We start from the raw sequence: 12,981 nt of genomic DNA on the forward strand, positions 1-12,981 counted from the left end.
TTTCTAATATTTCTAAGGCTGGTGGGCATGAACAAATTAAATTCAAAGACAAAGGGACTAGATAATAATCATCATACATTTAATAATTCATTATTTTTTGTATCTGAACGATTTTTCTTCCCTATATTAATTCAACAGATGACAACAGTCAAATTAACACAAAAGGCGCAAGTAAGCTTGACAAATGTATTAAAATATATTTGTATATATTATATTATTTATAATACATTTATAATTTTTTTTTATATTCATTTCAATTAAACTCTATATACTTCAAAGTTAGTAGAAAAAGCTAACTTTTTACATTTCCTAAAATTGAAGATTTAATATTAAGTTTAATATTAAACTAAAAATGTTTATTGTGTGTGTGTGTGTGTGTGTGTGTGTGTGTGTGTGTGTGTGTGTGTGTGTGTGTGTGTGTATGTGTATAAAAACTGTAAAAAGCTGTTTCCATGTTTGTTATCACAACTTTTTATCTTTTGTCAAATCAACTTAGATAACTAATGCTGTGAAGATAATATTTTATTATTTTTTTTATTTACTAAACCATATATTCACTAAATATTCTTAATTGTATTAACTCAAATTTTGTAGGTATATATTACATATAGAAATTGTTTACATTTTATTTATATGTATATATAAAATTTAAACAATTTCAAAATATATTATATTAATAGGTTTAATGTATTGTTTATTAATAATACAATCAAATTAATTAAAGGCATTAATTTAGGAAAGAACATACATTTATCAAAAATGAACAAATTCCTTCAGTGTTACTGCAAATATGGAAACTAAAAGCACAAAATATAAAAGAGATCAACACTCGGCACCACATTGTCCTTATCACATAAAAGCCATCAACTGATGTGATGGGCTTTGGCAGGCAAATTATTTCTGTGAAATATGCCATTGATGAGCCGTCACCTGAAGAGACAAGTAAACAAATAAAAGAAAGTTGATGTCACAGCAGAATAAAGTTTGTCATTTCGTGCCCCTAAACTGTTTGCCAAAACGGTGTGAACGGCGAAAGCTCCTTTAGCCAGCTGTCATAATTTGTTAACGAGGCTTTTCAAAAAAGCAGAATGATAATGAGAGGACAGAAAAAAGAGACAGGCAGCGAGAGAGGGTAGAGGGGGTGCCCTTCTTGAGTGACTGTGGAAGCGGAGAGTCGGTCCCCAGGGAGCCGGGTCGGGGGGGACAACATCAGACCGATTTCAGCGCAGCAACATGATGGCATCTCTGATGTTTTAATATTAATGAGAACGAGCTCCTCGGCTCGGAGCTGCCAGCACTCTCAACAGGTGCCTATAGGCTCCTCTCCGCATACAGGCCGACAACCTCTCTCCTGTCCCGCTGACGATAACACCTCTAAGTCTCAGGAGGAGCTCTGGGCCTTAAAGAGAGGGAGGGCAGGGAGAAAGGGAAACGGAATGAGTTAAGTCATCCATTTAAAAACTTAGACGATGAGGGGAGAAAGGAGCTCTCTTTTAAAGTCACCTCTCGCGAAGCCGAACCACGAGGTCTCGATATTTCTCCTCTTCTCCCAAACCCCCTTGAGAAAGAAATTGACTTTTGTTTGGAGTTTGTGAAAAGTGGGAATCAGGAGAAGGACAATGGGGCTCCCCATGGAGAGGACCCGAGTGAAGCCATCTCAAATCAGTCAGCCAAGGGACCAATTAATCCGGCCATTGTCAGGCCCAAGCCACTGCCAGCACATCAACACATTCAGAGCCCATTGTGCCGACCCTCCTGCAGTAGGATTTAGTCCGTCCAACAGCCAGTTTTGTCCGGGCCAGCTCAGGCGGAAGTTTCTCACTGACAATTTGCCCCAAATAGATTTGTCAGAAAGCGTCCATCGACCTGCCAGTTAGACAGGGCGAGGTTGTGTTCAGCCTTTATTACTACTTTTATTATTATTATTTTGGAAATGTATGCAGTGTAATAGGGAAATACTATATACAGGCAGGCGTGTGGAGTATGTATATGTGTGACGGTCTAACCTCATGTAAGGTGTGGGATGAAATGAATACTGCAATGGCTTACACATGGAACATAAAATATATATAATTAAATTCAATTGGTGGAAGAGTGCTCTCTTTAATATTAAAACATCCGTGTAAGCGAATCCATAATGTTTACAAAGAGTAAAACATGGGGGTCATTTTACTTTCAGTTACCTGAAAAGAAAACAAAAATGATTAAGATGATGATGGTTATAAGTACGTCATATTTGCTATGGGATGAAATGTTTGTATCGATCTGCTGTACAAGAGGTTGCAAGGACAGTTATGAAATTGCATTCAACCTTAAACTCATAATGTAATGTAAATGTATTAATTTACCAAGAAAATAGGAAGCACGTTAGCTCTCTAAATTCTAGACAAGCTAACAGGTATCCGATTGTTAGCAATCAATGAACAAAATGTTAAGGAACATAAAAAAAAATAAAGAATCATGTCAACAGGCAACTTTGAATGGCACAAAATATAGAAAACAGAATAATACTAAACAAGTCACCTTATTTCTTTTCAATGAGAACATGCAGCAGGTGTCCTCTGCTATAACTGTGTTATATTTATATTTATACATGTTTTGTATAAGAACAGCACTTTAACAATAAGATCTACATGAGATGCTTTTTTTCTCGGGACCGTTTTAATTAGTGAATGACTTTTTGTGAATGAAATTTGTCTTGATGAAGCAAGAATTAGAAAGGAAACTTTTGTTCTCATTGCCGGCATTTTTATACTTAATATAAATTTATTTCTGATTAAAATGTTTTTTTTTTGTTTTTTTTTAAAGCATTCATTTATTATTGAATATTAAAATATTCACATTCTAAACATTCTTGAATAGTTTCTTTCTTTATATGCAAGTCAGGAACAGAACTGCTCAAAGTGGCCTAAATATTCCGGCTATCAGAAATTCTGCCTCATTGAGATATACATACGTTTCTCTCGGAACAAAGTGCTACCACAGAAAAGTCTTTTGCAGCATCTCCAACATGCTGTTACAGGAGTGGTTAAGGATAAGAGATGGTGTTGCTGTCCCTCTCCACTTTAAGGGCTAAGTAAGCAGTTGCATACTGATTCTGTCAAGCCAACAACTAGATACACAATCAGATGGTTCTTTGTCAGAGATTTTCATTGACTGTTATTGAGAGGAGAGTCACAAGCACAAAAAGTGAAAGCAAGCAGCCGGGGCAACCATGATGTTGGTTATGTTTGTGTAAAGACTATCTATGAATGACAGGATTAGGGCGAGTTAAGCAGATTACTACGAGCAGACCACCCCACCCCTAAGACACACAGACACACACACATACACACGTAACACATAGATAGGGAAAGTGGGGAAGCAAAAAAAAAAAAGAGAAAGTCAAATCAGATTTGTTCACAATGCATGTACTTTTTAAAATGAACATGATGCTCCTCACATATCATATCTAGAAGTCATTAGACTCTGAATTATTTTGATGGAATCACTTGTGGCCCAGAGTTTGCTGGTGATGCCCACAGAGATATTCAGTATGAGTCTACTGTCACACTGTTTTTACAAGTCTGGCACACAAGGTCCTGAAAAACGCACATTTGAATATGCAGTCATTCACCTGTCAAAAATCCTAATTTCTTTTCAGTTGCACTGAGAACACCGTTTAAAGGAGGACATGACAATCACTAATTGCGATTAGATACGCCCCCGTTCGCCACGTTTAGACCGAGATTTAGGGCTCCCATATGGTCCCGAGCTACCGTGGGAATGTTCATAATTAAACCTAAAATATGGGTGTCTGCTGGCGGCGACCACAACACGGCATGCTGTTAAGGTCAAGATGTCATCGCGCACGCTCTCAAAGGGGTACAGTTGAGATTCTCCCAGTCCACGAGGAATACTCGCACGCATGTGTCCCCTCCAAAACAGAGAGTGCACTTGTTAACGGCAATTTCCTTTTCTTTTGTTTCCTCTCATAAGATTGACCGAGTCTGTGGAGAAATGTATTCAATATTTCAGTTTTTTTCCCCCCACAAAGCTCTTTAGCCTAATACATAAAATACACCATATTATTTATCAAATAAATAATAATAATAATAAGCTAATAATTTAAAATTTTGACGTCGCATTCGCGTGGTTTGTTCACATCAGCAGTGCAAAAGACCAAAGTAGGCTAATGATGTTGAAGTTCTCGGCAAAAACATGTAGCCTTCAAAATTTGTTACATTGCTGCACAATTGTGTTATCCAAATAAAGTAAATGTTAAGTCATTTACATTCTTAGGATAACCCAAAGAAAGTATGACTTAAAAAGAAAAGTAAATTAAGTAAAGTAATTGACAATCCACCCCCCCCCCCCCGATAGAAAATCTGTTTTTCTATCTGTAAATATAAGGAACGATGATGTTATATACTTACGTTATGTGTTTAACATTGTGAAAATAAAAAATAATAGCCTATTCTGTTATACAATATTTACCTCGAAACAGCTAAATGTATTACATTTACCATATATAGGCTATTAAACATAACATATGACACATGTTGATTCAGAATTAAAATACAACAAACATACAATTAGAAAATAAATCCTCTAATCTTCACGCCTGGCGAGAGAGCGATGTGAATCAGTATTCGGGCTCGAGGGAGAGCAGATCTCTTGCTTGCAGTCGTTCTACCAACGCAACAGGTGCACGCGCGCGAATGGAAGGATCCGGGAAAGCACGACAGAAAGTAAGTTCGTTGCAAAAATGATGTTTCTGAGGATTATTTCAATAGAATGCTTTAAACGATTTACTTCAGTCCGGGAGCACTAGGTCACTGAACTCTCAGAGGACGTAAATGTGTTCCTAATCAGTGGCAAACGTTTGATTCGGTCATTTAAACAGCCTCGGTGATCCTAATCAATTCCTACAGAGCCTCTAACAGTGTCTGACTCGCTGTGTGTGGAATATCACTTCATTCGTCCCCGTGACGTCATGCGAGAGCAGGAGTTGAAGCAGAAGGCAGGGAAAAGCTAAGTGGTCAAAGGAAGTTGGGCTCTCCTCCCACCCTCCCTCTCTCCCGCCCTCCCACTCTAATACATCTCATACATATTACCAAACCTTTAATCTGACGGTACACATCACAAAGTCACTCACCAAGACTCTGGGCTGAGACGCATTTCCCAGCGCATGTTGTAGCTACTTTTTAAGCCGGTGTTGAGCAGTAAGTGCAGTGGTGGTTTATGCCACAGTGTTTCACCAACTTTCCGTGGCGCTGAGAGACCAGGAACCGGCTTGGGCATAGTGTCTGCGCGGCTGCATCCATCGCATCAATCAACAGTCAGACCAAATCTGGATTCTATTTGCCGAGAAAACAAGAGGAGCGACTTGGACACACTCAAAGAAAACAGAGGACCAGTTGTCCACCGCAACTCGGATGTTTCATTTATGCTTATCATTTTTTAATCCAAGTCAAAAGTGCTAAGACTCCCCTGGGCCTGAAAAGTGTAACTTTTCAACGCAGTTTTCTTGGAGCAGAGGTCTTCAATATGAGCAAGCCTGCTGGTTCAACAAGTGGTTGTCTGGATATTTTAAATGTCAAATCCAGTGAGTATTTTTCTTTGTTGTTATAAATAGCGTGATAGCGAATCAAAACGAAATAAGAAAATAAGTGAATTTGCTTAAGGTGACAAAAATCCACTGAACTCCACAGAGCTGTCAAACGCAAATCGAAATGTTTACATGCTGTCAAATTGTTGCCTACCTCTAACACTGATAGCACGAATGCCTAAACGAAGCAGTCTATATAACAGTATTTTATACATATTAGATGTAAAAGTGTAAGAAAATAAATAAACGGATAAGCCCGAAAAAGCTTGGTTTGCTTGACGGTCTTGACAGCCGTGTTTCCCCAAAGGCTGCTAAAAACGAACTACTAATAATATTGTAACAGCTTGTACAATATATTTTATTTAAAATATAATTGTGTCCTAAGGTATGCGTAAACTATGCATAACGTGCCATCAAAGCAGATCTGAGTTTTCCTTATTAGTATCTCTTTTGACTCTCAATTAACAAGGAAACAAGAAATGCAAGTGTTCTGAAATGAGTTTTCTTGACAATTTATTATTTTACAATTGCATTGTCGAGTCTATATAAAAAGTGCGCCTCTTGACTTTTTAGATTAGACTTAAATGAAATGGTGTTAAAAGTTTTAATTTAGCCTACGTGTTAAGTGTCTTCTAAATGATCCAAGAAAATTATTCAAGTGAAAGGCTAAAAATATAAGATCACCCAATCACATTTTTTTCTAATGCCCACTAATTAGTGACTATTTCAAAATAATAGAGGTGAAAATATTTTTTGATTGCACACAATTTTTAATCTAGTTTAGTGTTTTAGTCTAAATGAGTAATTTACTTTAAGACCAGAGAACGTTGAGGCCTAAACTTTTCGTTATTATTTTGAATGCCTGCCCTCCCCAAAAAACTTTTGACCACGCTTTACATGCCTTTCACTCTTTAAATAATTTTCAGCTGATATTCATAATTCACATAATATTATATAGCCTACAATTATATTATTTTAATTTACAGGGGTAAAGTCACGGCACTTGCACTGTTTGGGTGGTCGAAGGCCCATTAAGTGCAGAGTTTCTCACAACTGCACGTATAAGCCAGTGCAGCAGGTCCCAGGGTTGATGCTGATTACAGTAATGAAATATGCCATACGTCTTTAAACAATTACAGCGCACAATGCAAAAGACTGGGACCCCCACAGGGGAATGTTAAAGACGTGTTCCATTCTCTAAAACAAATCCGCCTTCAATTCATGAGTTTCTTATATACCATTGAGTGTTGTCAAATTATACGATGATTGCATCTAATCTGGATGGGGGACAGTAGGCCTTTATGACTTCCTCGAAATAAGAGTTGTCCGCTTTGATGGGTTTAATTATCATACCACATAAATAGAAAATCGCAGGTGACACGGGAAAATAAATAAATAAAAATAATATTAATAATAGGCTAATAATAATAATAATAATAATACAACAGAAACTGTAAATGCAAATTAAAAAGCAGGCGTTCTTCGAGCGCTTCATCTGAAAAAAAAAAAAAAAAAAAGTATTGGTGCACTATGGAGCAATTTTCAAGTTTCAAAACGACAAAAGCAACAAGTTGCCACCATCTCAAGAAAGTTTCTCTTTTTCAGCCAAGCAAAATGCAAGCACCCACCGCTGCTAATGAACTATTAAATGAATCTACATTGTTGTCGAGACGAGAATTTTCCACTGTTCTGAAATTTTAAATAAGTAGCTCTACACACCAGCAAATCTTCAGTCACTTTTCCGTCAAAAGTGATCACCAAGCCTGTAACAAAACGCCATTATAATTTCTGAAAGGACCTGCACGAGGAACATCTGGCTTGCACAGAATAGGAATTAGTTTTTACATTAAAATACAGCATAGTTGTTTTTTTTCTTTCTTTCTTGTTTTAAGAAGTCAGAGTGCACGAAGTCGTTTTCCTTCTCCGTCGTTACTGGTCTATATCCGAATTCCCATGCTACCCTTTTTGACGGGTCACTGGAAAATCAATGAGCAGGTGGACATATGTCAGTGTAATTACATAGCCGTTCCTCTAAACGACTCCCCCATATACATGCAAATATACCTCTATTGACAGACTTAAATACTGAAAAAAAAATGTTCTGCACACACAAGAAAAATCACAATTTTCATTTACTCCATGTTCATTTGCATACACTTCATTTGAGTCTCTGAAACGCGCTGGTGCGTATTATTCTCCTCTGCCGTGTCACTCCTTAATCCGCGAGCCTATAGACGGCGCGAAGAAAGCAGTTGTCGAGCTTCATTATGAAGCGGGGCTGGCAGCTTGTCGAGACTAGGCCAGTCAGACGAGGCTCAATGGGGAAATCATTAAGTTAACACTCTCCCTAATGTCGCCATTGTGCGCGTCTACTGAACATTGTTTTATGCGACCTGCGATATGACGCTTCCCACCAATGCGCCCAGGGTTTACACATTCCTATGGACTGACTCATTAAAAGTGTGTCCTTAAACACAATATTTAGTACGGTTGTTTGTTTAGTTATTAGGTCAGAGCGAATTAGGCCTATGGAATGACTTTCAGCAGGCCTGAAACACCAGGCGCCATCTGGTAATTCGTCTCGCGCAAAATGTATCTTTTGGAAAATCAAAAACGACTATTTTAAACAATTTTTATGCGACACCGCTGTTTATGTAGGCTAAATAACAGAGTGATAGGTGATAAAAACTATAGCCAACTTTTGTTTTCTCAGTGAACCGCGCTTTTTTGAACTTTAACGAAAGCGCTCGAGATGCCTAGTGTTGCTATGGTTACTTCCTCTTCGTTATTTCTGTTCGCGCGAGTGTCTATTTTTCGCCAGTTGGAAATATGAGCTTGGCCTATCTTGAAACCGTAAACTTTTAGCAAAACAGCCTTAATACAAATCTTAGGCCTAACTATTAAATGTTTAAAGAAAAACTACTATACGACAATCTACAAAAACGTAAGAAAATCTAACTTTACAAACATTATGTCAATATTTTTGTTTAAATAGACAGCCTAAATTCTGCTATTGGCATGCTGTTTTGTCGTTTTTTTTTCTTTTCTTAAATAAACGCTATATTTTCTATTTCTGGTAGGTCGGATTCTGGACATTCCATGTAAAGTGTGTGGAGACCGAAGTTCTGGGAAGCACTACGGTGTTTATGCGTGTGATGGCTGCTCGGGATTTTTCAAGAGGAGCATAAGGAGAAACAGAACGTATGTCTGCAAATCTGGCACACAGGTGAGCTATACTAATCAATTACAGCGAAGTGTTTGAACCATAACAGCGTCAGCTAATTTGATCTAAGCAAGCGCGTCTAAGGACTAGATTACACCTCCAGTGATTTTCATAATTGAAAGATTATCCCAGAAGTGAGCCCCCTCCCGCGCCTTTGAGAGCCCTTTGCCCCGTCTAGTGTAACAGGTGTAATCCAATCTAACGCACCGGCAGGACTGGGTGGATTTGGAGAGCGGTAGGCGGGAATGAGACTATTGGCCGTGCGGCGGGGGAGCGAGTCAATAGCCGTCATTACTCTGCCATTCCCACATACCTGTGGAGTGGAGATCAGTGGAGCATATAGCAGAAGAAGAGGCTGTTTGTGTGCCATTACTGCTAAACGAAACCAAGCCTACTGTATTTCCTTATTCTTCGTTGTTGTTTTTTCCCCTCAGGGCGGCTGTCCAGTAGACAAGACACACAGAAATCAGTGTCGCGCCTGTCGCTTGAAAAAGTGTCTAGAAGTGAATATGAATAAAGATGGTAAGTGCTAAACATATTCGTTTTCTTTTAAATATACATTTAGCAAGATTTAACAGAAAATGGGTTTATGTTGCCTGTAATCCCCTTTGATGGATGCAGAAAAATTAAGACTTTTTTTCATACGGTAAAAAAGTAGATTGCTTTAGTAGAAGTCTTTACTTGCCAACATGACTGATACACTTGTATAAACTAAATATTATAAGCGTTTGTGACTTGTTTTTTTTCCCGGATCTATAAAGACAAAAATACAATTCATGCACAAAAATTAAATGGATCTGAAAAAAGGAAAATAAATAGTGGCATAAGCAATTTGATATAGGCCTTTTTCTTTCTTTTTTTCTCCAAAGTAAATTATTAACTTTTTTGTCTGCCAGTTTAAACTGTATTAGCCAACATGCTAAATAAATACTAGTTTCTCATGTGACCAGAAAAACAAAACAAAAAAGTCCTTTAGACCCTCGTGTAGGCAACCTATAAATTATGTAAGTTATAATAAATATTTTCTTTCCAAAAGTGCAGTAACACTAATAAAATATACTTGTTCGTGCAATTGGTAGAAAAAAAGTCAGCACAACGATTAAGTACTTTTGTGTCTCAATTGTGCAAGTAAAACAATTTTGTACCTTTAACTTGATTGTATATCCACGATTCATACATTTTTTTTTTCTAGAAATAATCGATTTTCAAAAATGTATGAATCCAAAAAAGAATAACTTGCAACATACTTATAAACTCTAGTTTTTAAACTATTTCTACTTTTTATCCTATGCGAATGCTTATTTATCATCATGTCACTGACCCTTACATAAATACAGCCGTGCAGCACGAGAGAGGACCGAGGACGTCAACCATTCGAAAGCAGGTGGCACTGTATTTCCGAGGCCATAAAGAGGTGAACGGTTCGTCAACCCATTTTCCATCCACGTCTATCCCGGGGCCGCCGTTTTTCACTACAGTCACGCAGCTGGAGCCTCACAATCTGGAGTTAAACACGGTCACGAGCACACCGGAACGGCAGGCCATGGTCGGACTCGCCCAACCCACACCGAAGGTAAACACGTGCCATTACGTCAACGTAGTTTAATCAACGAATTATCAATTGAATTAAAACAGTTTTGAATACATACAACCCCGCTCATTTGCTATGTAATAACTTTTCAGTATCCTCACGAAGTTAGTGGCACTCCCATGTACCTGTATGAAGTGGCGACAGAGTCTGTGTGCGAATCAGCCGCGCGCCTGCTCTTTATGAGCATTAAATGGGCCAAGAGTGTTCCGGCCTTCTCCACACTCCCTCTACCTGACCAGGTAAACAAATGTTTTATTATAATGTATCATGTAACCAAACCAAATTCTTGGTGTCTTGTGTATAATCATCAGTGAACACTCTTACCTTTTTTTTCGTTGCAGTTGATTCTTTTAGAAGACGCCTGGAGGGAACTGTTCGTGCTGGGCATAGCGCAGTGGGCCATTCCAGTGGACTCCAGCACACTCCTAGCTGTTTCAGGTAGGCCATACGACATGTAGCCTGTTTTTAAGATTGCTTGCTAAGTTATAAACCATACCCAAGTGTAAGGTTGTATCACGTTTTCTCGCGAACTAGGAATGAATACCGAAAACACAGATTCCCAGAGGCTAAACAAAATCATCTCGGAGATCCAGGCGCTGCAGGAGGTCGTGACGCGTTTCAGACAGCTCAGACTGGACGCGACGGAGTTCGCGTGCCTTAAATGCATAGTCACCTTCAAAGCAGGTAAGGTTCGGTAAAAAATAAAATAAAACTCAAGAATCACACTTAAAGTGAACATATTATTATTAAACGATAATAATAAGAGATGATTTGCTCTACTGGCCAAACAATGTAACATTAGGTAAACAAACATGCTGTCTCTCTTGTACAGTTCCAACACACAGTGGTTCGGAACTGAGGAGCTTTCGTAACGCCAGTGCCATTGCAGCCCTTCAGGACGAAGCCCAGCTGACTCTAAACAGCTACATCCACACCAGGTACAGCGAATACTTACTGAAACATGGGGAAATTTATAAAAACTAAAACAAATATTATTATGCAAGAACAATGGCAAATGCGTGGCCTAATGGTTAGCAAGTCAGACTGGTATTGATTCTCAATACCGGTAGGATATGAGCAAGGCCCCTAACCCCCAATTGCTCCCCTGAAAAATGGCTGCCCACTGCTCCGGGTGTGTGTGTGTGTGTGTGTGTGTTCACTACTCACTACTCTTAATGTGTGCACTAACTTGGATGGGTTAAATGCAGAGGACAAATTAAGAGTATGGGTTGGCCTTCACATGTCACTTACTTGCCATTTCAAGTATTTAAACCGAATGATTATGTTTCAGGTACCCCACTCAGCCGTGCCGCTTTGGGAAACTGCTGTTGCTCTTGCCTGCTCTACGTTCAGTTGGTCCATCCACCATCGAAGAGGTGTTTTTCAAAAAGACCATCGGAAACGTGCCCATCACACGACTGCTTTCAGACATGTACAAATCCAGTGATATATGAGCTACCGAGAGACAGAGAAAAGAAACTAAATGCATCTTTGACCTTGGCATTCGCATGGACGCTGTGGATGATACCAGATGCCCTAATGTGATTCTTCACGCACTTGTTTGGAGAATACAGCTCTACCAATGTCAAGATGTTGTTACGCAGGGAAATAATAATAATAAAATATAAAACAAACAGACTGCATCTCTAAAAGTTGAGCTCACCACTTAGAAAGAAAAAGGAACGTTTAACCAGGCATTTTCTAATCGATTTACTTTTAATCTATTTAAGGTTGTTTATGGAAGTAACTTAACAAGCTTAATCTGTTCTTGTTCTATCAAGATTTAAATACAAAATGATCTTAGTTTGTAGTCATATTTGAATGGAGTGTCTGTTATGTACAATCATTCATTTGAAAATGGGACGTTTTATTGTGTCCAATTGACCAACTACCTTTATGACCAATGTTGTTTTGATTTCAGCAACACTATTATTCGTTTGTCCACAAGAACTTTGATGGAAACCAAAAATACGAAAAAAAAAAGGAAAAAAAAAGAAACCATGAGGTATGTTGCAGGGAAGTAGGTCGCTGTCCCTTTGACATAGTGCTGAAAACCAAAGGCCCATGAGTCAGAACTGAAGAGCAAGTTCATTCCTGTCCTACCTTCCAGCAGAAGCTCCAACTTTAATCAAAAACACTTGAACCAGCTAATCGGGTTTACTTGAAATGCATGCTTAAAGGTTGGAATTAAACTTAGCAGGAAGGCAGCAGGGCTGAGCATTACTGACCTAATGCATCACATAATTGCCTATCGAGGTGACTGGGAGGCCACAGCACCCACACCTTGTGACCTCAACGTAAGATTAGGGTTCACAGGCAGGGCATTTACAATCCTCTGGATATATTTCTGTCGGCATTGTGCGGCCACTCTGCAAATGTCATTTTATCGATTGATTTTGTTTTTATTGAAAGACGTTTCTGCTCGAAACCCTTGTTTGACTAGCTACTAACCATGGAAAAGAGACACGATCAGCACTTGGATTTTGTTTTTGTAGTCTGTAAATACATTTCTTGTTGTACAGTGATAATTTTTGTGAAAGTTGTTTTAAGATATTAGAATAAATATTGAATATTGAT

At 38.4% G+C, this 12,981-nt stretch overlaps 1 protein-coding gene across 1 annotated transcript; it reads left to right on the forward strand.

Moving 5' to 3' along the window:
• The first annotated feature begins 5,116 nt into the window (after positions 1 to 5,116).
• On the forward strand, positions 5,117 to 12,981 carry nr2e1 (nuclear receptor subfamily 2, group E, member 1). Its single transcript, XM_079830880.1, has 9 exons — positions 5,117 to 5,587; positions 8,671 to 8,816; positions 9,248 to 9,335; positions 10,151 to 10,386; positions 10,497 to 10,643; positions 10,746 to 10,842; positions 10,939 to 11,088; positions 11,237 to 11,342; positions 11,696 to 12,981. The coding sequence occupies exons 1-9, from the start codon at positions 5,530 to 5,532 to the stop codon at positions 11,856 to 11,858; spliced, it is 1,191 nt and encodes a 396-aa protein (XP_079687006.1). The 5' UTR covers positions 5,117 to 5,529; the 3' UTR covers positions 11,859 to 12,981.

The sequence above is a fragment of the Gobio gobio genome, assembly GCF_949357685.1.
Source record: "Gobio gobio genome assembly, chromosome: 12".
NCBI classification, from domain to species: domain Eukaryota; kingdom Metazoa; phylum Chordata; class Actinopteri; order Cypriniformes; family Gobionidae; genus Gobio; species Gobio gobio.

Bases quoted from the DNA above. Each gene is read 5' to 3' on its own strand.
- nr2e1 (XM_079830880.1), top strand. From the start codon at position 5,530: ATGAGCAAGCCTGCTGGTTCAACAAGTGGTTGTCTGGATATTTTAAAT. The intron at 9,336-10,150 runs GTAAGTGCTAAA...ACATAAATACAG, and splicing joins AGTGAATATGAATAAAGATG to CCGTGCAGCACGAGAGAGGA. The intron at 11,343-11,695 runs GTACAGCGAATA...ATTATGTTTCAG, and splicing joins AACAGCTACATCCACACCAG to GTACCCCACTCAGCCGTGCC.